The 21,728-nt window shown below is 42.5% G+C and overlaps 2 protein-coding genes and 1 non-coding gene across 8 annotated transcripts; 2 read left to right on the top strand and 1 right to left on the bottom strand.

Annotated features, from left to right (window-relative positions):
- The first annotated feature begins 6,123 nt into the window (after nt 1-6,123).
- Nucleotides 6,124-6,197, top strand: Trnai-aau (transfer RNA isoleucine (anticodon AAU)). The gene has a single exon. It is a non-coding gene; the product is annotated as a tRNA-Ile (tRNA).
- A 2,134-nt stretch (nt 6,198-8,331) lies between these two features.
- On the bottom strand, nt 8,332-20,880 carry LOC135499634 (ribosome biogenesis protein SLX9 homolog). Of its 3 annotated transcripts, XM_064790514.1 has the most exons (7): nt 20,127-20,880; nt 19,598-19,910; nt 10,824-10,964; nt 10,323-10,518; nt 9,559-9,712; nt 9,339-9,401; nt 8,332-9,050 (listed from the first exon to the last, which is right to left on the bottom strand). In XM_064790514.1, exons 3-7 carry the CDS (start codon nt 10,917-10,919, stop codon nt 8,927-8,929), a joined length of 633 nt encoding a protein of 210 aa, XP_064646584.1. In that variant the 5' UTR covers nt 10,920-10,964; nt 19,598-19,910; nt 20,127-20,880; the 3' UTR covers nt 8,332-8,926. The 3 variants fall into 3 exon arrangements, with proteins under 3 accessions (XP_064646584.1, XP_064646583.1, XP_064646585.1); XM_064790513.1 differs by lacking the exons at nt 19,598-19,910; nt 20,127-20,880 and adding an exon at nt 11,129-11,259; XM_064790515.1 differs by lacking the exons at nt 19,598-19,910; nt 20,127-20,880 and adding an exon at nt 11,211-11,259.
- Nucleotides 11,470-16,674, top strand: LOC135499633 (E3 ubiquitin-protein ligase NRDP1-like). Of its 4 annotated transcripts, none has more exons than XR_010449318.1 (9): nt 11,470-11,588; nt 12,092-12,195; nt 13,035-13,334; nt 13,564-13,695; nt 13,977-14,056; nt 14,220-14,461; nt 14,566-14,686; nt 15,130-15,203; nt 15,238-16,674. XR_010449318.1 is itself a non-coding variant. In XM_064790511.1 (9 exons), the coding sequence occupies exons 3-8, from the start codon at nt 12,106-12,108 to the stop codon at nt 14,667-14,669; spliced, it is 948 nt and encodes a 315-aa protein (XP_064646581.1). In that variant the 5' UTR covers nt 11,470-11,588; nt 11,744-11,884; nt 12,092-12,105; the 3' UTR covers nt 14,670-14,686; nt 15,130-16,674. The 4 variants fall into 4 exon arrangements, 3 of the variants coding, with proteins under 3 accessions (XP_064646581.1, XP_064646580.1, XP_064646582.1); XM_064790511.1 differs by adding an exon at nt 11,744-11,884 and having other exon boundaries at nt 15,130-16,674; XM_064790510.1 differs by having other exon boundaries at nt 15,130-16,674.
- Nucleotides 20,881-21,728: the final 848 nt, after the last annotated feature.

The following is a 21,728-nucleotide window of genomic DNA, read 5'->3' as shown; positions in this document are numbered from 1 at the left end:
CAAGTCCTGTCCTTAATAGAGAGGTGTCCTGATTAGAGAGGTCAAATTGAATGGAAACAACCAATTTGGGACGAAACCTAGTATCCTTAATAGAGAGGTGTCCGCTAAGGGAGGTTCTACTGTACTTCCTAGTTTAAGAGATGTCCATAAGTCCACTCTGTGGAGGAATTCCCTTCATTGAGTTGTGGTTGGCCCCATCATCGAGGTTAAGCAAAAAGGAGTTAACTGGTGGACGGCTAACTAGAAAATATCACAGAAGTATTTAAAATCAAAGCACACTTTATTGGTTCTTCATCAAGTTTCGCAAAGTTTCTCTGGTCATGGAATCAAAAGCATCACTTTTGGACAATATTTGCCCAGTTTGTTCTGTCAGAGGAAAGCTAAACTGTCCAAGAGTGTCTCTCACGGTGAAATCAACAAATTTACGGTGTAAACGGAGATTTTCTTTATAAGAATACTGTAATTTCGGGCAGGAGCCATCCACGGCATCCAGATGTAAAGATTTTCTCTAAAGAACACTGCAATGTTGACCAGGAGCCGTCCTGACCTTCAGGCCTTCAATGGCCACCACGTGGGGCCTAATCCACGAAATTGCAGGTGCTGCCACCTTGGCATTGGCGCCGGCTTCTGGCCATGTTCACAGTGATTATACTTCCCACTCAGTCGTGATCTGGTTGTGACTTTGTCGTCATATTATTGTCATGCAGTATTTATTTTTCCACGGATCCTGTTTGGAGAAGTCATGGTCCTACTGGAAGTCATCTCTGGTTGGAAAAACCGACGACATATATAGGGCCTATATCACATGCCCTTCTTGGGCAATCTTGTCCATTTAGAATCCATCAATGAACGGCGTGACCGGTGCTTTTAAAATGTTTGCCACGCCACCTGCCTGCACTCTGGTCTGGTATAAACTATTCGGCCGGCTTGTCTGACGACATCACCCCTGCTCCTCCACCCCCAAATCCGTATCCCTTGGGCCCGAAGTTCTTGCCATGACATGGTCGGCAGTAAACCATCCCCTCGTGATCACAGGCAGTACCGGTCTCGAGTTTCTTGTTGCAATTCCCTGGAACGAGATTGAGTGGCGCCATCACTGTATGTGCTTCTGATTGCGAAAAATTTTCTAAAACGGAGTGATGCCCTTCGTTTTAGGTGGTCATGTCCCCTTGGTTAGAAAATTACAGAGGAGGTGACATCTCTCAATATATATGGTGAAAGTAAGACTGAAAGTGTCTTCATGATTATACGGTGTCAAAGCGGCTACTCTCAGGACGCTCATCTAGCGGTCATGCTGATGCGACTTCTAAAGAGCCTAATCCAAAGTGGTTTCAGAGCTCCAAGCGCCTTGAATTATTATGACTTCACCCCTTGGCCAGATTATTACGGATTCAACCTCAACTCCCTTGTGGAGTATCGCATGTCCGAGCTGCATCTATTCAGCACTCTGGAGATCCAGTTAGGATGTCGCAATGGACTGCCCTGGGCGTCTAATCTGACCACGCCCAAAAGCGATATCGCACTCAAACTTACCGCATTGGAAACATGTCTTGTGCCAAGCCACGTTGTTAAACATCAGCTGCTCTGCATGGTAAACGGACTGATCGCATTTAGGACACTTTGGAGCTCCTCCGAAGTTAAATTTCGGTGGCATGGCGAAAATGTGAAGTGTTGACACTGAGTGCGAACGCTGCGATATCGCGTTGAAGAATTCGCCGACGCGGTGATTATGTGGGATAAGTCCGTTGACACCAAACCGGACGCTCCCGAAATGAGGCCTTGATAGTCTTTTATAAATATTATGACGATTCCATGCAAACCTTTGCTCCCTGTGAACTTAATTTCAAATTGTATACAACCTGACATAGCAGATAAAGAAATCATTTTGAAAGGAATCATCTCCTACGATAAAAACTAAATAGACCATTTCTGGGCGTATGATATTTTGTGTTTGCCCTTTATTTAGATGCACGACGACAAAAGGTTATCCGAATTCTTTGAGAAAGAATGAATGTATTCCTTTTTATCGGATATAAGCTTAGATGCACATACATGCGCTGTCACAACTTGCAAAAACGTACAGCGATGTTGGCAAGGGGCCATCACCATTCGTGCATGTATATGTCATTATAGTGTAGGTGTGCCTCTGACCGTTGCGGCGGGTCCTTGCTTGATTTTGCCGCATCGGTTTGAAGTTACAGGGACAACTTGGGCGTGAGATCAATAAACTGCAAGAAACACGCCCCAAAAGCACCTCGCAACACATACATCATCAGAAATCAGCGTCAATGTGACCTACATATTTATGGCGGCGGATGGTGGCGAGGAGGGACAGTATCTTCCTGGTCGCGACCAAATTGCCCTTTGAACTTTGACTACTGACATAGCTATATTACAATCAGTTTGCTGTCCTACGACTTCAGCTTAACTTTATTCTGTCTGTACCAACATGTCACTGTGCATTTTCAAATATGATGGACAACTTCACTGTTATAGGCTATCCAAGTTGAGGACAGAGTCACATCCAACCGAGGACAATGTCACAACTCGAGTTGCAAGTAATCATGACCTGATTTGTTTTTTGACAAATTTATTATAGTATCTTGAAAGGACTGATCCTGACTATGTCTTTGGCCTAACCACGACGCTCACTGGCACCAAGGCCCCGCCCTGCGCCGCCACACTATTACTCTTCATTTTGACCAAGAGTTCGGACGCATTCGAATCAAACGCCCAATTAAGTTCGTGTGAAGCCTCAACAGAGATTCCTTTGCGGTACTTGTGCCTTGGAATGAAGATTTCAGTGGGTGCATTGATTTTTGGGTCAACTTTATAGTCCAGTCTGAAGATGCGCGATTTCATGTCGAATTTCATGGCTGTCGGGATGCCGGCAGTCGCACGTGCGTACGGGCGGATAAACGCGTCTGCTGCGGTCCAGTTCACCGCACCGCCGGGGGTAAAGTAGATCCACAGGTCCCAGTACGCCCAAGACTGAAGAAACTCATCCGCCATGTTCATGATGTAGTTACACTCAATGTTCCCTGTTGATTTGTTGTTCGAATTCGTCTCGCATATTCCGAATTCCGTCATGAAAGACGACCCACCTGTCTTCAGGATGTCCCTGTTCACATTGTTGAAGACGCTTGTCCCCAAGATTCCATCACACACAAGGCGTTGGATAAACTCATATGGTCTGAACTGTTCCTTCCCAGTCCCGAGGATCCAGCAATAATAGTGCCACGACAGGACGCTCTTGTTCACAAATGCTGGTCCACCTGGCACCGTCTCGAAACCTGTCCCGAATGTTCTTGTCCCGTTGAACCAAACACCCCACGTGACCGGCTCGTAGAACACCAAGGTTGTGTTGTCAACTTTTCGTATTGCAGCGTTGATCTTGTCGTACATGGGCATGAGGTTGTTCTTGCCAGGGTTGCCAGGGATAAGGAGTGACAGATGCGAGTAGATGTCCCCAGCCCACGGTTCGTTTATCAATTCGTAACCAATAACATTTGTGTAATTCTTAAAATTCGTCGCAACCTTGGACCAGAATTTCACCAATGCATCCCTGGCCCCACCATAATTGTCATAAAGATTCTGAAACGATTCACTGCAGGCTTGCGTCAGGTACGCCTTGGGATCGAATGAGCTGACACTGTCAAAGGGCCAGGGGAAGGGATTCGCGGCGGGAGGGAACGTCTTGGTAATCCAGAGAGGGATGCCATCATAGGCGCTGTAGAGAGACGAAAATTGGTCCTGGTGCATGTCCAATAAAGCATAGAATCCATACTTATCCAACAGTTCCACTGCACGCTTCAACAGAGCAAGATGCGTCTCGTTGAATTGCCCATTGTTGGGTTCTATCCCTGACCACATCGTCCCAAGGCGGACGAAGTTATATCCCCAGTCCTTGAAGATCTTCAAACGCGTTTCGTTCAAGATCTGGTAATCGAACCATGGCGGTCCTCTCTTGACAGAGTTGAACCCGTGGAAGAGCCTAGCCCTACCGTGAGAGTCTATGAGCCAGCGTCCACGCACTTGTATCCGATCGAGGTTGGATGCGAATGTCCTGTCTTGTTTGGTTGTGACATCGTGGTCTGTCCTCCTGGAACATCCATAGGAACACGATAAGAGACAAACAAGTTGCAAAATTGTCAACCACGCCATATTGGAATTCGTTATTTGATAACAATGGGTAGCAAGATAATTGATAATAGTCTCAATCACATGATCGGCTCCATAATTGAGACATAATTGACACATAATTGACAGTAGAACACAATGGACGCGGAAGTGAATTAGCCCGATTGGGGACAACTAAGCCTCACAATGTGAAAGACACTTCAAGTACAATAAATGGAATCGAAACTTCCATCTATCTAATCAACACAAATGTAGAGTAGTTTATATCCGGAAAAGATTAACCCAGGTCCACTCTTACGATGGTCACTGAATTGTCCGTTGATCGTCTTTATTGGAGAGGTTTCCCGCGAGGACACGATGCATTACTGTAAAACATGCCAGATGCCCACAATCTCTACCTCTGAGGCGATATCTTCCAAACAGGGTTGGCACTGCTACATTGAGGTATGCAACAGCTCCTGACCGAGGTATTAAGTTTTGGAACTCGGTGCCGACACGGTCTGTTCCTGCAGGACATGTAGGCCTACAGTCTGCAGGGCAGTCCATTGCGTCATCCTTATTGGCAGCCGGTGTGCAAGGGATAGTAGTCCTAGGGCTGATAGTCCGTGTAACAATAGCCCGCATTGCTAAATATTTTGGTTAGGGTTAGCGGTACAATAGATCATGCTGCTTAATTGGTCAAATACAATGCTACCGGACTATGACTCCAGGGGGACTATATCCGCTGTCACACCGGTCCAATGCGTCCGGGGATACATGTATAAACCATAGACTCAAACGTGCCTTGGAAACCACTGGACACCAATTGGGCAAAACGAACTTAACAACATTTTATTTTTCTGAATTTGTAAATATTTATTCTGTCCCTACCATGACATCACGCGATGTCTTCCTTCATTATTTCATGGTATTCTTACAGAAAATATTTGACATGCCAGAAGTGTCGTCTTACAGAAAAGTCCAGGAGATGTATCCAGATGAGTAAAACTATCAAGGATATTCGATTCGTTTTCGTTATGCCAATTGTACGAAAGAGTGTGGAGCTTTGGAGTTCAACGTTATACAGTATAAAAATCTGAGTAGAAAAAGTCCCTGTCATGTTTCAGTGCCTGAAGAATTCGTCTGAAATTGAGAAATGAAATGCAAACTTGAAATTAGATAGCAAAATACTCGGCATTACTCAACGTTAACATGGCAACTATACTAAGCGTAGCGCGGAGGTGTGTCTTCAGCGTTATGACGTCATGTCGTGCATGGCTCAACAAGTTCTACGAAAGTGACGAACTTTCGAAATCCTATTAGAGCAACTCGTAATCGAATCGTCGGTCTCCACCATGACATGACAATATTTACGGTTGCTCTGCAGTGGCGACATCGGCAGCAGTTTCGTCATCTGCACAATGACTTCCTCTCAGATGCAGTAGAACGGCCTCGACCCTCACCCTAACTAGGATGACGCAATAAACTGGCCCGGGAATCTACTATTTCCCAGCCTCTCGCGAGATACGTTAGATAGGAGACATTTTCTGACCACGAAAACAATCCACGTCAACTATGTTTGAGAGACAGTTACCTTCTGCTACTTGCCCGTGTTGGTAAGTGCCCCCGCTCCACCCCCATAGCCGTAACCTTTCGGCCCAAAGTTCTTGCCATAGCAACCTTTACAGTAGATCTCTCCATCTTTATCGGTTACAGTAGTGCTGTCTAGTTTCTTCCTGCATTCCTCTGAAACATAGAAACATCGTCAATTTAACGTCGCAACTCCCCCTTAAAATCTTAAAGGGGTGATGTCTTTGTCTTCGCTGAAAGAATGTATAATCAGTTTTAAGAGGCTACTTCACCTTTAACTTAAATTGGTAATGGGGAGATGGTATATCCCCTCTGAAACAAAGGTGCATCAACAGTTTTTTGAGGCCACTTCGAGTTCAATTCTCCTCGTATTCATATACTATTTCTATTGTTGAGGAGCGATGTCTAGCAACTGGCCGGTTAGCTCAGTTTGTCAGAGCGTCGTGCTAATAACGCGAATGTAGCGGGTTCGATCCCCGTACTGGCCACTGTGCTTTGTCAAACCATGATTTTTTTTCATCACAAAACTTTCAAAATGTTAACATCGTACTTCAGTATATCATAAGAATATACCATGGATGTACTATTAAACCCGAATGACCTCAGAGACTAACGGGCACTTAACCTCCCTATTCAAATATTCCACGAAAGTTTTGGCAGTCATTCATTAGAGGACAAAGTCACCACCAGAATGCACGGACAATTTCACTTGAAGAACCTACAGAATCATTTGGTCTTCGGGAGATCGAAGCGTCGTAAAGCTTGAAGCATGAAGCTAAACGAGTCGTTAATTGAATTCGGGACGTGAAACGCCATGTGTGAGACGCCCAAAACATTTTAATAGGTCATTACCCTCACCAGTGGAACAATCAAACTTCATTTGCAAGGCAAAGCGTGACTGCCTATTAGAGGACTAAGTCACGTACCAACGTCCCACCCTCACAAGACTATACATGATATCCGCATTCAGCGCGCAGTTTTTTTCCAATCGATGATATTTTGATTATACTTGTAAAAGTAGGCCAACAGCTTCGTGAGCAAAACATATAGGCCTGCAAGACTAGTACAATGGTTGCATGGAAGACAGCACACCTCGCTATGACGAAAACAGGCAGGGTGAAGTGTCTTGCAAGGACCTTATAGAGACACGGGTTGTGACAACCTGGACAAGACAGGGAATTGAATTCGTATCGACAAAGGTCACAAGACATTGACGTTCATTACAGAAAATGGGTTAAAATAGCTATTTTGTTTTGAGTGGGGAAAATAAGGCTGCTTTTTTGGAATCAGTACCACTTAAGTAAGCCTGTCGAATCCTCCTTACATTAAATTCTGATAACACAACAGTAATTACCAAATATGGCCATTTTGGCCAAAAAATGGGCCTGTTTCACGGTTAAAAGGGTCACAATATCCTTATCTAAAATTCTGATTAAACTCCTCTATATCCTGGAGTAAAACCAATCCCAGGATCAGATCCTGTCATTCGCGCTGCCCAAACAGTCCCATCCTGGCATAACCAGTGGTTTTCAATGTACTCCGCCTGTCGATATTTTGTATATAACGTAGGAGCAAAAAGCCTGATCTCAGGATGCAACAGTCCAGGTCCAGATACCTCGAGTCACCCATTGTCTTCCGTCTGACTTGTTGAGGGACAGGATCAATTTGAGAATTGATCAGTTTGCGGTTGGGGCCCTGTGATCGTTACTCCTCGGGATATGGCCTAAATAGCATAATTGAGATTCTGTTTTTTTCATTCCAACAGCTCACACGAAATCGAGAGGCGGATCGTGTTGAAAACCACTGGTCATAGGGCTGAGGATGTCTCAATAGAAGCATATCTGAGCAAGATTGGGGCAAATATATTATAATTTACTTACTGCAAGCGAAGCAGGACTTGTGCCAACTTTTCCCTGCTCCTAAAGCCTCCTCCTGGTGGTAAACAGACTTGTCACACCGGGGACATTTCGGGGCTCCTCCATATGTGGGCATTGTTGACAATGGACGCTGCGGTTGTGCTGAAGACGAGCTATTACTTTCACTGTTGGTCGCCACGAATTGTCAACTAAATACTAATTCGGAAACCGGAAATGGTTGCCTGAGTGGTTGTGACGTTGAGTTGTGGAATCCGGAAGGGATGGGCAGCAGTGGTCTCCAGTCAGCAGACGACAGTATGAGTGGACGATAACAATGAAATATGATACAGTTTACATCAATCCAGGCCAATCAAAGAGAACTCATATTCGTGAATACGATGAGTTATGAAACTAGGCCATGTGGGCATTGAATAAATATGTTGAATAGAATCGATCATTTCCAGGGTTAGCTTGTCATAAAATTAACCCACCATTGACCGGACCAGCTGTTGCACAGTAGTATGTGTCGTAGTGTCACAGCCACAATACACAACCTGTCCGAACTAGTCACCAAAAGTTAAAACTCAGAATTAGTTATATTCTCCCAGAGACAAAAATGGAATAATGAGACAAAGTCACAACCACAGAATTTCTTTGTTGTGGACATTTTTGGCCTTATCATTTGGTCTCCATTACAGAAGTTCTACAAAGAGATCATCGTCTTGTACTCACAGAGGATGGAACAAGGGGAATACCTCTCTGAAGATTAACAATTTTTATTGCAATTTATTCATCAAACAATAACAATACATCTATTTACATGATAACAGAGCCCACTGGCACATTTCTGCCAGAAAAGAACTGGCCAGTCACATCACTCCTTGTTAGCAATGTCACACATTGTGATCGTCATACCAAATACAGGGCAGGCGGCTTGACAAATGGATTCCTCGTCATACCCAGGAACCTCCAATTATGGTACCCTCAGTACATATCTTGAACATCTTTGTGCCACCACCTGAGTGTTTACATTTGGGCAGCAGGTTGAGACATTCGCTTCAAATCATATCCTAGCTGTCTAGACACTTTGGTCAGAGGATGTGACTTGGTCTTCATGTCACATCCTGTCTTTCGTACTGTGAAATCACCTCTTTTCCATATCTCTACAGTTTTCAAACAGTAGGTCGTGACATTGTCACACCCCATCTTTCATCCTGTGAAATCACTTCTTGTCCATACCTTGTGTGTCTTTACGCAGTAGGTTGTGACACTGCCTTCACAACACATCCCATCTTTAATTCTATGAGATCATCACAGTTCATACCCCTATACAGTAGGTTGTGACTTTGTCTTCAATCCCGTCATGACTGCATCTGGTCTTCTTGTCTCATCTTCTCTTTGAGATGCTCCGTGATCGCAGCTCCAGGATTACTTTTAAAACTTGGATGGTTGAACACTTGCTGGAAGAGACCAATGCCATCCAGCCTGAAGGGGAACGAAAGACGTGTGAAATACTGACATCTTATGAACTCAAGAATTGCAACTCAAAGTAACTAAGCCCTGTCGGCAGCTATTTCTGTATCTCAGCTTAATAGCAACCAAACAAACTGGTCATCTCGCGATCGCTCAAATTTAAATGCACACATATCACACTTATTTTATAAGCCAAAGATCAGCAACAAGCCATTTGGTAAATCATTACAAAGGTAGGATTAGTAAGGGAAGTGCCAATGAAGTAATGTCTTCATAAAGTTTGCGATTAACTTGACTTACATTTGTTTCCTCCTCACAGATTCTTTTCTGATTGCCTTTTTTGAGATATGCTCCTTCTTCTCCCTGAAAATACACAGAGGGTAAGATAAATCATTTAGACTGAGGCACGTAAGTAAGTAAGCTCTCAAGATATGCCAGACATGACAATAGATCAATAGTTATGCGAGTTTATTGACAGAAATCCAGCAGTTATTAAGTCATCTTGCGTATACCAACTTACTCTGCTTGTTTCTGCCCCTTGCCCGTCCCCTTCATTAGGAGTTCCAATGTTGGCAGTGTATCCTCAAGCGGTTTCAGGTCTCCAACAATCACGGTCTTCTGCCTTTTCTTCTTGGCCTTTTCTTCATTCTTAGCAGCTTGGAGGGCATCAACCTCTGCAAATAGTCAGAAAGTTTTAATGCAGGAATTTTTTATTCAAATGCAAGGCCTTTTCATAATACTTCAGTCAGAAGTCAACTAAGACACATATTAGATTATAAACTATTAAGAGGTAGTTTTTTGAGATAGCACAGTAGACCAGGTCGCTGTGCACATCAGAGGTTGTGGGTCGATTCACTGATCAGAGTGTATATTCATGATGTAGGCAGACTCTCCCTGACAATATAAATGACCGAGTGAACAAAGGCTTTTGGTACTTTGTCAACAATAACCCACATCCTGACAATGTCTTTCTAAGTAGATTGTGATAATGTCTTTCTAAGTAGATTGTGATTCTGTCTAGATCACATCCTGACAATGGGTGATATGAATAAAGAGTAGTAAATGCTTTTATCTAAAACTCCATGTACATTTACACTTGGCCTTTCTGTACAAAATTGAAGTAAAAGCATTTGCTAGCCTTTATTCATATCACCCATTGTCTTTCTAAGTAGATTGTGATTCTGTCTTTAGATCACATCCTGACAATGTCTTTCTAGGTAGATTGTGACTATGTCCTCACAGCATATCCTGAAAATCCCCATTCCCACATCGAAAATGACTCACTTTTCATCCAGACTTCATGTCTCATTTTCTGTTTATCTTTCTTCTTCATATTCATTCCTTTGAATGTCTTACTGGTAATTGTGCTTCTTGCATCAAAATCGGGCAATTTCTGTGGTGTGAGCTCGTCTACTCTGACTTTGACACCAGCAAAGATATTCTCACCAAGGACAGGAAGTGGGAAGGTATTGGACTTGGGCTGTTGGAGAGAAAGTGTAAAATGGTGATTTAGATTAGAAGAAAAACAAGTGACTCTCTTTTTCACTTTGGCTGTGGCAGAAAGAATGTGTTAACTCAAGGACCTTACTCGTTGGACTCACTGATTAGACAAGCCCACACTTTGTTCACCGAGTTCTAACTGGAACTGTTGGTTTCGTTTTTTCCTAAGAAATAACAAAAATAAATTGGTCAGATCAGCACATCAATGATCATTCATCTATTCAAGGAAATTTATCTCGGAAAAAACATCTTCAGGCCGCAGTTGTATTGCGACGTTGTCCATACCTTTTCTCCCACAGACATGGCATCATCTTGGTCAACTGACACCACCTTTGGTGCACTAGCATGTAGCTTCTTCCTCTTATGTCTTTCTTTCCCCATGATGTATTTCTGACTTTACTTGGGGATATTCAAATATTCAGGTTGCTGAAAGAAAATAACTGATCAATATGAATATGACTGAGGTGGTAGGTTCTAGGTAGGTAAGGCTGTTTATAGAAGTTCTTGAATGGTCAGTGATATGCCCGTAATTTACGTTTCTCGGAAAAAATTTGTGTGAACAAAATCATGGACATGTAGCCGTTCATTACTTCAACACGTATACGTATGTCGTGTTTTGGCTTGGAGGCGTTCTGATGGATAAAGCGGCCCGGATAAAGCAACTTTTCCTACATTATCCTCGTGTTAGTTTCCAACGTTTTCACTGCCGCTTATGTAATTTCACGATTATCTAATTTTAGAATTCATGTTTCTTGCTCATTTGAGGCAACTGGTTTCACGTTATTGCACCAACAAATACTGATACTGACTTTAAAAATCTTTTTGTACAATTCTACGCGCTGTTCAGGAAGAAAACAGCATTTTAGTGAAATTTCAAATTTGTTTTTACTGCTTTAAGCGTCTAATAATTTGTACTACGCATGCGCATCCATGAACGAAAGAAAAAAAACAACAAAATATTTTGCAAAATTTATTCTATTATTGTGCTGTTTTCCCTATAGCTGATTATTATATTACAACGTTCAAGGTATTGTTGGAAGGAAGTTAATGGTAGGTATGATCTTGCTCAATTTGAAGGTGATCAGTCTCGGCGATCATTCCTTATTTTCGAGTTTTATTTAGGTAGGCCAAATTTTTACTGCTGTGCTCTGGAATGACTGACGATACAGTTCTCGTTGTTTGGTGTTTTTTTTCTTCTTCTTTAGGTACTTTGTTGTCCGTATGTTGACGTATTAAAACCAAGGGGGAGGTGGTGCGCATACGGAGGAGGAAGATTAGTAGCATGCCTAGGGTAGACATGCTCAAACGCTGCGGGTGATGATGTAGCTCCACGAGCGTCGTAAGACGTAACTAAAGTTGTTCCATTCACTAGCTGTTGCTGTTCGGAATAAGATTAAAGATCTCTTGCACACGTCAGTTTTACATCTGGTTTGGAGAAGTCGGTTTCTTCTGCTGGGTTTTATAAGTAAATGGCAAAATACCTGGAGTATTGGCCTTTAAACATTGCACAATAAATGATTAATCAGTCTTAGATTATTTTTGCTTTCTTCCAGTTCCAGGAGTGAGGATGGGGTATGATGTTGGCCGGTTCCAGGGTGATGTCGATGAGGAGCTGATCTGCCCTGTCTGTAGTGACGTCTTGGAAGATCCCTTACAGGTAGACAACATCCATTGCGCTAACTATGGCGGGTTTCCAATTACAAGGACTTATTCTCCATTTGCTGTGTTTTCAGACAATAAAGTATGTGTTGTGCCAGTGTCGTAGTCAATACTCTGGATCAAAGCTTGCAATAAATTCGACTCCCAGATATTAACATACAGTAGAACCGCTCTATAAAGGACACAATTGGGACTTTTTGAAAATGCTGGCCTTTAACCCTGTCTCTCAAAAGGTGTTCTCCTGACAGAAGCGTCCACTAAGGGGGTTTGCACTGTAATAGCATCCCGCGAAGATGACGTCACTGCAGCTGCTGCCCTCTATTTCCCCATCGCTGAATTACAGGCAATGTCGGACAAACATGTGGTTTCGTAATGGATTCAGGCTTTCTAACTAGGGCAGTTAGATTCAATCTGGCACATGTCCGAGTGTTGGAAATACTACATAATTGTTCTGAATATTTCTCTCTCTGACTCTATGGTATCATTCATGCTAAAAACAATGCAGGGTCAAAGATAATTGACTTTGAAATAAGCTCAAATGCGCAGAAATAAGTGTCGATGTCCGACTGTCACGTGACTAAAACGTCATCAATATCTTATGCAAATGACCTTGTGAGCTATAAATAGTAACTTCACGTGATGCTATTGATATTATAGCTAGCAATAGTAGCATGAAGAAAATACTAAAATCTGTCTTCTCTGGAAGCAGACAATTCTATTTGATCATGTTTATCTTGTCTTATAAAATGAATATGAGACTGTGTAATGCGTAATATTAACTGTCCTTTTCATGAATCTGTTGACTGTGATTTTCAACCAATATTTCTTTAATTTCAGGCTCCTCAATGTGAACACGCTTTTTGCTCCAACTGTATCCACGAATGGTTGACACGGCAACCAACATGTCCCGTCGACCGAACACCCATCATGCCAAATCAGTTAAAACCTATCCCGCGCATTTTACGCAACCTCTTATGCCGGCTGTATATAAAATGTGACAATGCAGCGTTTGGATGCAGCACTGTGGTGAAGTTGGATATGCTGCAATCCCATCTTCACGAATGTGAGCACAACCCAAAGAAGCCAGTTCACTGTGAACAAGGATGTGGGCTCATTATACCCAAAGATGAACTAAAGGTGAGGTCAGGATCATTGTTAAATACGCCTTCTTCCTTGGTGTGATAATGCTTGAGACAGTAATCACATCCTGATTTATTGTGAAATTTTTGTCTCTGTCTTTTGGATCTGATATGGTTCTTCTCGATAATCCAGGGATGTGAGTGACAAGAAGAAAAAAAGAATTCTTTGTTATAAACCATCACTACTCTATAAAAGTTTAAATCAACAAACTATTGGTTTCTTCCAGGACCATAACTGTGTACGGGAACTTCGTGCTCTTGTCCAATCACAACAGATGAAGATCGGTGAACTGCAGTCAGAATTAGCCGACCAGAAACTCCAGATGAATAACCAGAAGATGGAGATTCAGTTAATTAAGGTTAGTTGTGGCTTTGTTGCATATTCAGATATCCTTTGCTAGAGATTTTTGGCTAAATGATCGAGTTCTCCACCTGAGCTGTGCTTGGTGAGGCCAATACCGCATAGCGACTGTGAGGAATAAATTTCTATTCTAAAACACCTAAAACTAAAAACCAAATATGGTTTTGACTGCGCCATATTTTCACCAACCAAATTAGTTATAGTTGCCTTACCATGACATCAAAATTGCCATTTTTTGGTTTTGTCTAATCCTTCAGTTAATGACTTTGTCTGTTTCAGGAATATATGCGTACTTTTCGAGCCTCAAATCCAAGGCTGAGGGAATTACAAACAGAAATAGAAAATGACGATGTTGTTCGGTAAGTTGTGAACGCAAGAGACCCAAGATAGAAGTTTTATTTCTTCAAAATGCAATTGTTAAAACCTATCTGATATGATTGGTACTATTCTAGGGTAAATTATGCATGATTTTTTTGAAAATTTTCCCCAGAACTTGAAAAAAGGGTTTAATTTTGTTTTCAGATGGACAGAAACCTTACAACCAGCACGAGTCACAAGGTGGGGTGGCATGATCTCGACACCTGATGCTGTTTTACAAGCTGTCATAAAGAGGGCGCTCATTGACAGTTCCTGTCCATCACACATCGTCAATGAACTGATGGAGAATGCCCACGAGAGGCGCTGGCCGCACGGACTCAGTACGCTAGAAACAAGACAACTTAATCGGCGGCAATATGAGAATTACGTAGCTAAAAGAATACCAGGTATAGTAATTGCCAATGGATACTCCGTTGTCAGATCAGACCTAATGTGTTTTATTAGTGATGGGTTCATGATATAATTATTAGAAAAAATCCCTTTCTTTCAGGCAAACAAGCAGTTATTGTGATGGCATGTGAGAATCAGCACATGTCGGATGATCTCATCATGGAGCCTGGCCTCGTCATGATATTTGCCCACGGAGTTGAATGAGCAATTTACATCTTTAGGTAAGCCAATGGATGAACTTGCTGTAAGCATTTGGCCATAAGCTTTCAGTGCCCATATGGTGATTGTAACAGTTATCTGGTGTAAAAACTTAGACAGCCCGAGGCAACTCTTTTACAATAAAAAAATATACTCCCATTTTTGGGAAAACGCACAGCTGACAGCTGATGTTTGTCCCTAGGACCAATTATTGTCTAAAAGAATGAAAGGTAAAGTCAAAACAAGAGGTGGGTTGTTACAAACAAATTTGCCTCTTTTATGGTTGTGGTAATGTTCTTTGGTCGGCTGGTGTGTCAAGGTGTCAAATCAATTATAATACAAATTAAAGACTCTTCTGTTGAATAATACATGTATTACTTCATATACAATGTGCTTTATTCTGTTTGTACTTCATTCTACATACCGGTATCTGTAATGGTGTATCAAGTCTCCTTCCTCCTTTCAGATCTGATGTCAATGTCTTTCCATTAGAATCTTCCGCTGTGGATGAACATCAGACAGCTGAGTGATGCCTGCCAGGTGACCTGCCAGACGCCTGCCAGGTGCCTGCCAGGTGTCCTGCCAGGTGCCTGCCAGGTGTCTCGAGTAGATCATCTTCCAGAGGAACTTTGCTGGTTAAAATCTCATTATGTTTATTTTCCCTGGCCTTGCTGGTTTAGGGTTATTGACCACCCTCAAAAGGTGTATCGTGGGGGTAGATGTTATTAAGATTTGTCCGATGACCCTTTGATATGACTGTAGAACAATGAGAATTTGGGTCTAGGTGGGAGCGGGTTTTGTTTGAAGAGAATGGAATGTGTATTGGGCTAGGCAATATAATGTAATGCTGATCTGAACTGGCCGACTGACCTTGACAGAATATGAAGATTCGATCTTCTTCTGTGGATGGTCTTTAAAAGCACTCAGTGTATTCAACTTCCATTCTGTTTCTGTTCTAGACAGGTTTATAGTTCTGTTTGGAGGACGTGTTGGGCTGATATCTGACACTGAATGCAACAATAACTGAATTACCAACAGTGAATGTATGATCTTCTGTTTTGAAGGACTATCAAACAGTCGTGTGCTTGTGATTTCTATACTGTTCCTGGTGTAGATTGCTTTCAAGTTTCGTCATAAAGACATACCATTGTAAGAGACGAAATTGTGGGCAACTTAGAGAAATATTTGTGATATATGTCGCCTTGGAGTGAAACCATAGAAGCTGAATATAACGCTGCCAATTAATTTATTATGTGTGCTTGTATATGACGTTAAAAGACTGAATGGGACTCCACCTATTGATGATTCAGCACAATATTGATGCCTAGCATAGGATGGGATGGTGAACTGAAAGAATGCACAGTTTTGATGCAGAATTGAGGGGGAAACTTGGTGCAGTCATGTTTCAGGGCTAATTTTGGTTTAGCTACTTGAGTCAACTGATTTCTGTCTGTGTATACCCGTACTACTAAAGGAGGGTGTGTGGGATATCATACCCCAGTACACTATTCAACTTAAATTAATATGTGAAGTTGGGGCGGTTTGTGCTGGGGCCAGGAACTAAATTTTTGTATGGGGATGGTTCTTTGCTGCATCAGAAAATGTTTCCATTCTACCAACTGTCTGTGCGAAATACTGATGTTTGTTTTGGCTCCTCCACCAAGGAACTCTGTAAACTACAATAAGAGCTGACCCACCATCATCTCCTGCTTGTTAATGCCTCAATACTTGCCTATATTCTGAGAAACCATCATGGAGAAACGATTGGAAACTGTTGTTGAATTGAAGTAGCACTGTCTTTGGTTGAGGGTGGCTGGAGTTATGGACAACATCAAGTAAAACTAGCCCTGTTCAAGATCATACTTAAAAACGTTCTGAGAAACCAAGTTTGTTACTATGCTTATGACAATAAAATATGGTTACTATGGTTACAATATTGTGATAATGATGTTGCCATGGTTATAATATAAGCTGATGTGTATCAGTGTTGTTGAATAAATGTATAAGTCTATGTGAAAGGTATTGTTTGTCTTGTGTAAGCTGTTTTTCTGCCTTGAACTTTTCCCTTTCTAAATGAGGTGACAAGTCTCATGGTGAAGGTGAACATGTGATCTCAGAGAAGGATTGGAGTGGTTGAGATGTATTGCTATATTCCTGATGCAAAGTCTGGTCCCTGCTACAAATGCTTTGCCCCACATAAGTTGACATAACCACTTGGTCATGTAACATACCAATATATTGGGAGTTGTTACTTTGGGGTGGGCCATGTCGCCTGCTCAAGAAATCTTGGAAGGCTACCTACGCATATTAGGTGATGGTGCTGATGGCCTGACCCTTGGAGAAACATTGGGGAGTTTTCCCAAAAGACCCTGAAACGCCAACGCCCATTTCATTGTAATGGGTTACGCGTTCGCGTTGGTCTTCCCAGGACTTTGTAAAACTCCCTGATAACCCCCTCCACTGGTGGTGAATGCTAAAAGAGGTTGAGACATCTCTAACTAGGCGCCAATAGGCCTATAGGTTCTGGTATCCCCCCCCGGGTTTACACTCCGCACGCAGTGAACCAACCGTCGTGCATTCTGATCGTCTGAGACGAAATGGACTCTCCCTGGTTCACTCCCGGAGCAGCACATTTTGTCATCTTATTCATCCACTGCGTCCGGAGTGTAGTCCCTGGAGTCAACCTAGGTTTGGTTGCATCTGCACCACCCAGTTTTGTAATTTTAACTGCTTACTGTAGATGTATATTCCATCTAATATCCTGTCAAAGAAGGCCATAATGTCTGAATGTTTGCGGGATACTGGTATCATATCAAGGTATCTAATGAAACAGCGCGTGACCCTGCACGCGACCCTTCAGCTGCGTATCTGACGCACCCCTCTTTGTTGACCAAATTCTGCGACTCCTCCCGGCAAACGGCCAGACTACATTTTTTGAATATTTTCTTGACCGCCCGCCGATATTCTCTGTGTGTGATCCCGTAAATGATAGGATTTATGAAACTATGGCAACGCGCGAGGTTCGTGATGATGAAGTCTAAAGTATCAATGGGCGAAACGTCGTGGGTAGCGCCTGTAAAAAGTAAATATAATTGCAAAACACAAAATGGCGTCCAACAGACCACGAAGCCCATGGTGGTCACCATGACTGTTTTCGTTGCCTTGGAGAAACGTGGTTGTTTTTTATCTTGTCCATGTGATGCTTTTGACATATCCTTGGTATGTCGTTTGGCGATCCTGAGCAACTCCACTGAGCAGAATGATATTATTCCAAATGCAGATACAAAATATGCGAAGAAATAGATAATGGCAAAAGTCTCATGTTTCGGAAAGTTTAAAAAACTTGCGTACGGTATCGGATGAAATGCAAACTCAGCAATTTTCAATGGAATGCAATTGCAGATAGTATTGATACTCCAAAGGGTCACGAGAATGTAAGCGCATGTTCTTTTGGTCATTATGCGTTGATGTGTTAAAGGTCTGATGACAGCCAAATAGCGGTCGAAATTGACGCCTGCCAGCGTCCAAACGGAAACGGAACAGGAAATGTGCACAAGGATGCCATGAATGTCGTTCTCCCAAATATATGTCGGCCATCTTCCCATAATACTCTGCGGTATTACAAAAATAAATTGCGTGAAGCCCAAGAGCAGGTCCGCCACAGCTAAATTCGTCAAAAAGTATCCGGCACTGTACTGAAGACCTTCTGTTCTGACTAAGATTATGATGTTGAAAATATTCCCGCCAACGATGAAAAGGGCGATGAAGACTAGCACCACTGACAACCCCGGCAAATGATGGCAGACGGGAAGTCCGAAATCACCGCACGCAGGTTGCGAAGACGTCTCGTTCGTCAAATTCATAAACGTCCTGATGACGTATTCTGATAAATTCAACATATTTTCCGCAAATACCACGAGATTTCCGAAGAAATCCACCGTATTACTAACCGTATTACGAACTGACTGGAGCTTAGTAAAACGGCAGTAACGATAGCGGTTGTATTCTCCCGGTATTAGTTTTTTTACTAAACGCTAGCAAGAAGGCTAATTTGCGGAGCACGTCCTCACAATATATCCGTAGATTCTGCCGTTGACTCAAGTTAGAATATACATGTATCTCCGTCAGATAGCCGCCGATAGGCTTACTTAGGCGAGCGTTCAACTTTTGTAGAAAGTATCTCGTCCTGTTCAAGTGCGCCAAGACGTAGGACCCACTCCATTGAGACGCTTTCAAAGCGTTAACTGATGAGTTTTTTGCTTTTCCCCGAAAACTTCTACTTTATCCGAGTTTTTCCACGCACAAACTAACTATGAAAATCGGAGAGCGGCCTCCTTTGACGACAAATTGATTTGATAAGCGTCAACACGTTTGGATTAAAAACGATAGCACAATGAACGAAGCAATGCATTTGCTGGGCACGTGCTTATATCCGGCAATTCTACCGCCACATAATATCTCTGATAACAAGATTAAATGCGAACTGAATCCCAATGAGTTTAAATTTTACATTAACGTCTGCTAGTAACCGGCGAGAACTATTCCATGGGGCAGCCACTTCCGGGCTAATTTCCGCTTGGAGGTCGGTGACAAGGTTGTCGACATACACCGATACAAGATGCGCAAACTGTTAGCACTATCGCTGCTTAATCGCATTCAAAGTGAATAAAACATCAATCGCTGTTGGAGTTGATGAATAATTCTCCTCCAATGTCATGCAACGATTTCCTACGCAGTAGGTTTCTCTTCATTGTGTTTGTGGCCAGGCTCTGAACACGCTGGAGAATGCAATACGTTTAATCGGCCAACAAACGGTTTTTACAACTGTCGGTTTTCAGTCTTCAAATGACAAAACCTCTTATCGGTCCTGCCAGAAAATGATCCGTGGGGATCAAATGTACCTGCAACGCGCAAATTCGCTATGTTTTACTTACATAACGCGCCAATCTTCCAGATTGAAATGTAAACGGCGCCCCCCTCGTGAAATAAAAACAATAAGAAATATGTTAATCCACTTAGACTGTAAACACCGTCCAACCAAGCGTATTGCGACTTGGCGACACCTAATCCTCCATGACGGCACCGCGCCATTAACTCGATATGTGTTCAGCGTTCTTATGGAATTTCTTTGATGGGTTGGCGTTTTATGGTTTTCTTTGACGAAAGACTGCATATAATGCTGTTTTCACACTCTCTCTCGTCTGTTGCAAATTCTAGCTGAGGTTGACCTTTATCTTCTGTTGCTCCCTGGAAGTAAAAAGGAAGAGCTTATGAGTTTTCAGTTCGAAGCTCCGGATATTTTATCCTAGCTCAAGGATGTCTTTTGTTTCTTTTCGGATGGATCATCGCCGGGTGATCCAGGCTATTTTGTGTGACTGATCATGAAACGAATCTAGAACACAAGGCTAAGTCTTATTGATCTGAGTTTGGTGTGATGTTATGTACAGTGTGTGCGTTGTTTACCTCCTGCTAAGAAAACCATGGTCCCTTTCCAATATTTGAACAGTCGACTGCTCCAAAGAAACTACGCTAGATGTCAACAAAAGGCCAGAGTGCCCTTTCTTCTGAATTTGCGGCGGACTTTTGCGGTTTGGTCTACACACGCACAGGCAATGATCAAATATATGAGCAGCTACTCTTGACCACTGGTTATCAATCACTACAGCTATGAAAACGATCCGGCCCCATAGATTTCCGCGCGCGGCCACCAATGTTTCTTCGTCGGATGTCATTGCGTACTAGCCTAAAGTAATCAACAATCAACGAAAGTAGTTCTGATATTTTTCTTGTTGTTTACAAAGTCGGACAATTTATCACTGAGTGTCAATGGACCGACGTCAAGAAAAAGGACACATCATCCACTGATGTATGCTGGAACTGGTGGGTGCTGACGTCACGCACGTGCGCGGTCAAACGTCATCGCCTAAATCTTTACTCAATCGGAGTGGACCGAACCCTGTATTATTATTTGACACGCACCTCTGAACCTACCACATGGCACCGATATTTACAAATGTTAGTGTCCCCTTTATATCCCTGGGGTGAATTTGAACAGCATTAACCCGATTCTATCCAGTTAACAGCAATTGGAGATACTCAACCAGTCAGCATTGAAGTGTATTTCCATCTTTATATAGTCTGTCGATATCACAAAAACAAATCAAATGTGACGGGGCATTCGACACTTTCGTAAAAAATCCACAACCTTCTGCCAGGACCAAACTCAAAGCCTTTACCAAACCTGACAACGGGGACGGAAATCACTGCACAGCCAACAAAGCGATCGTATGTCCACGTGCAGCAATATATTCATTCACAGCTCATTCAATGTTGTATGTGTAACACTGTGAAAAGCTGCACTAAAACGATCGCTGGGTAGTCTAAGTCATATCATAACATGAAGATTTATGTGTTTGTTTTCTGAAAAACCTCGCCCATGATAGACAAGTTTTCGACCATGAAATCCGGGTATGCAAGTGTTTTATCTATTGTATGGCGACGGAATGGTTCTTTACAGACAGTGACCGTCAATTCCCCCCCAAAAGAACAACAGACTAAAAACATGATAAAACGTGTTTTTTTCTCCGACTGGACATTTTCAAACTTTTACACCGGCTACATAATCCGTTGCCTTTACCGTTCAAAATAAAGTAGACACGTCCTTTCAAAGACACTGAACCCTATCCAATATGCCAGAAGTTATGCAAATCATCATGATGATCTGATAATAGCGGTGACACATTTAAACTGACTATAGTAAATCGAACCAGAGCAGAACGGCATACTTACCACATCTGCTTCCTAGCAATGAGATTCTTCCACTCCAGACAGATCATTCACTGCGATATTAGCAAAAATTTCCATTCTTAAACCAATGGTTACATTTGTCATGGCAGAAACGAAATGAAATTCCTCTCCACAGAAGTCCGAGGTGGATTCAAAGCATGAACGCGAAAAACCACCAAAGGGCAAACTCCTTTCGGAGATACCATGGTACTCACCTACATCATAACCTCTTGCGTTGCTTGAAAAAGAATGATACTCGCGATCGTACGGTGGCTGGGA

The sequence above is a fragment of the Lineus longissimus genome, chromosome 15 (genome assembly GCF_910592395.1).
Source record: "Lineus longissimus chromosome 15, tnLinLong1.2, whole genome shotgun sequence".
Classification (NCBI taxonomy): Eukaryota; Metazoa; Nemertea; class Pilidiophora; order Heteronemertea; family Lineidae; genus Lineus; species Lineus longissimus.
Note: the sequence above shows the minus strand (reverse complement) of the source record. Positions and strands in the feature narration are given on the sequence as shown.

Coding starts and splice junctions, on each gene's coding strand:
- LOC135499633 (XM_064790510.1), top strand. CDS start 12,106: ATGGGGTATGATGTTGGCCGGTTCCAGGGTGATGTCGATGAGGAGCTG. Junction 12,196..13,034: donor TCTTGGAAGATCCCTTACAG/GTAGACAACATC, acceptor CTTTAATTTCAG/GCTCCTCAATGTGAACACGC. Junction 13,696..13,976: donor TGGAGATTCAGTTAATTAAG/GTTAGTTGTGGC, acceptor TGTCTGTTTCAG/GAATATATGCGTACTTTTCG.
- LOC135499634 (XM_064790514.1), bottom strand. CDS start 10,919: ATGGGGAAAGAAAGACATAAGAGGAAGAAGCTACATGCTAGTGCACCA. Junction 9,713..10,322: donor ACATGAAGTCTGGATGAAAA/GTGAGTCATTTT, acceptor GACTATTTGCAG/AGGTTGATGCCCTCCAAGCT. Junction 9,402..9,558: donor AAGGGGCAGAAACAAGCAGA/GTAAGTTGGTAT, acceptor GTGTATTTTCAG/GGAGAAGAAGGAGCATATCT.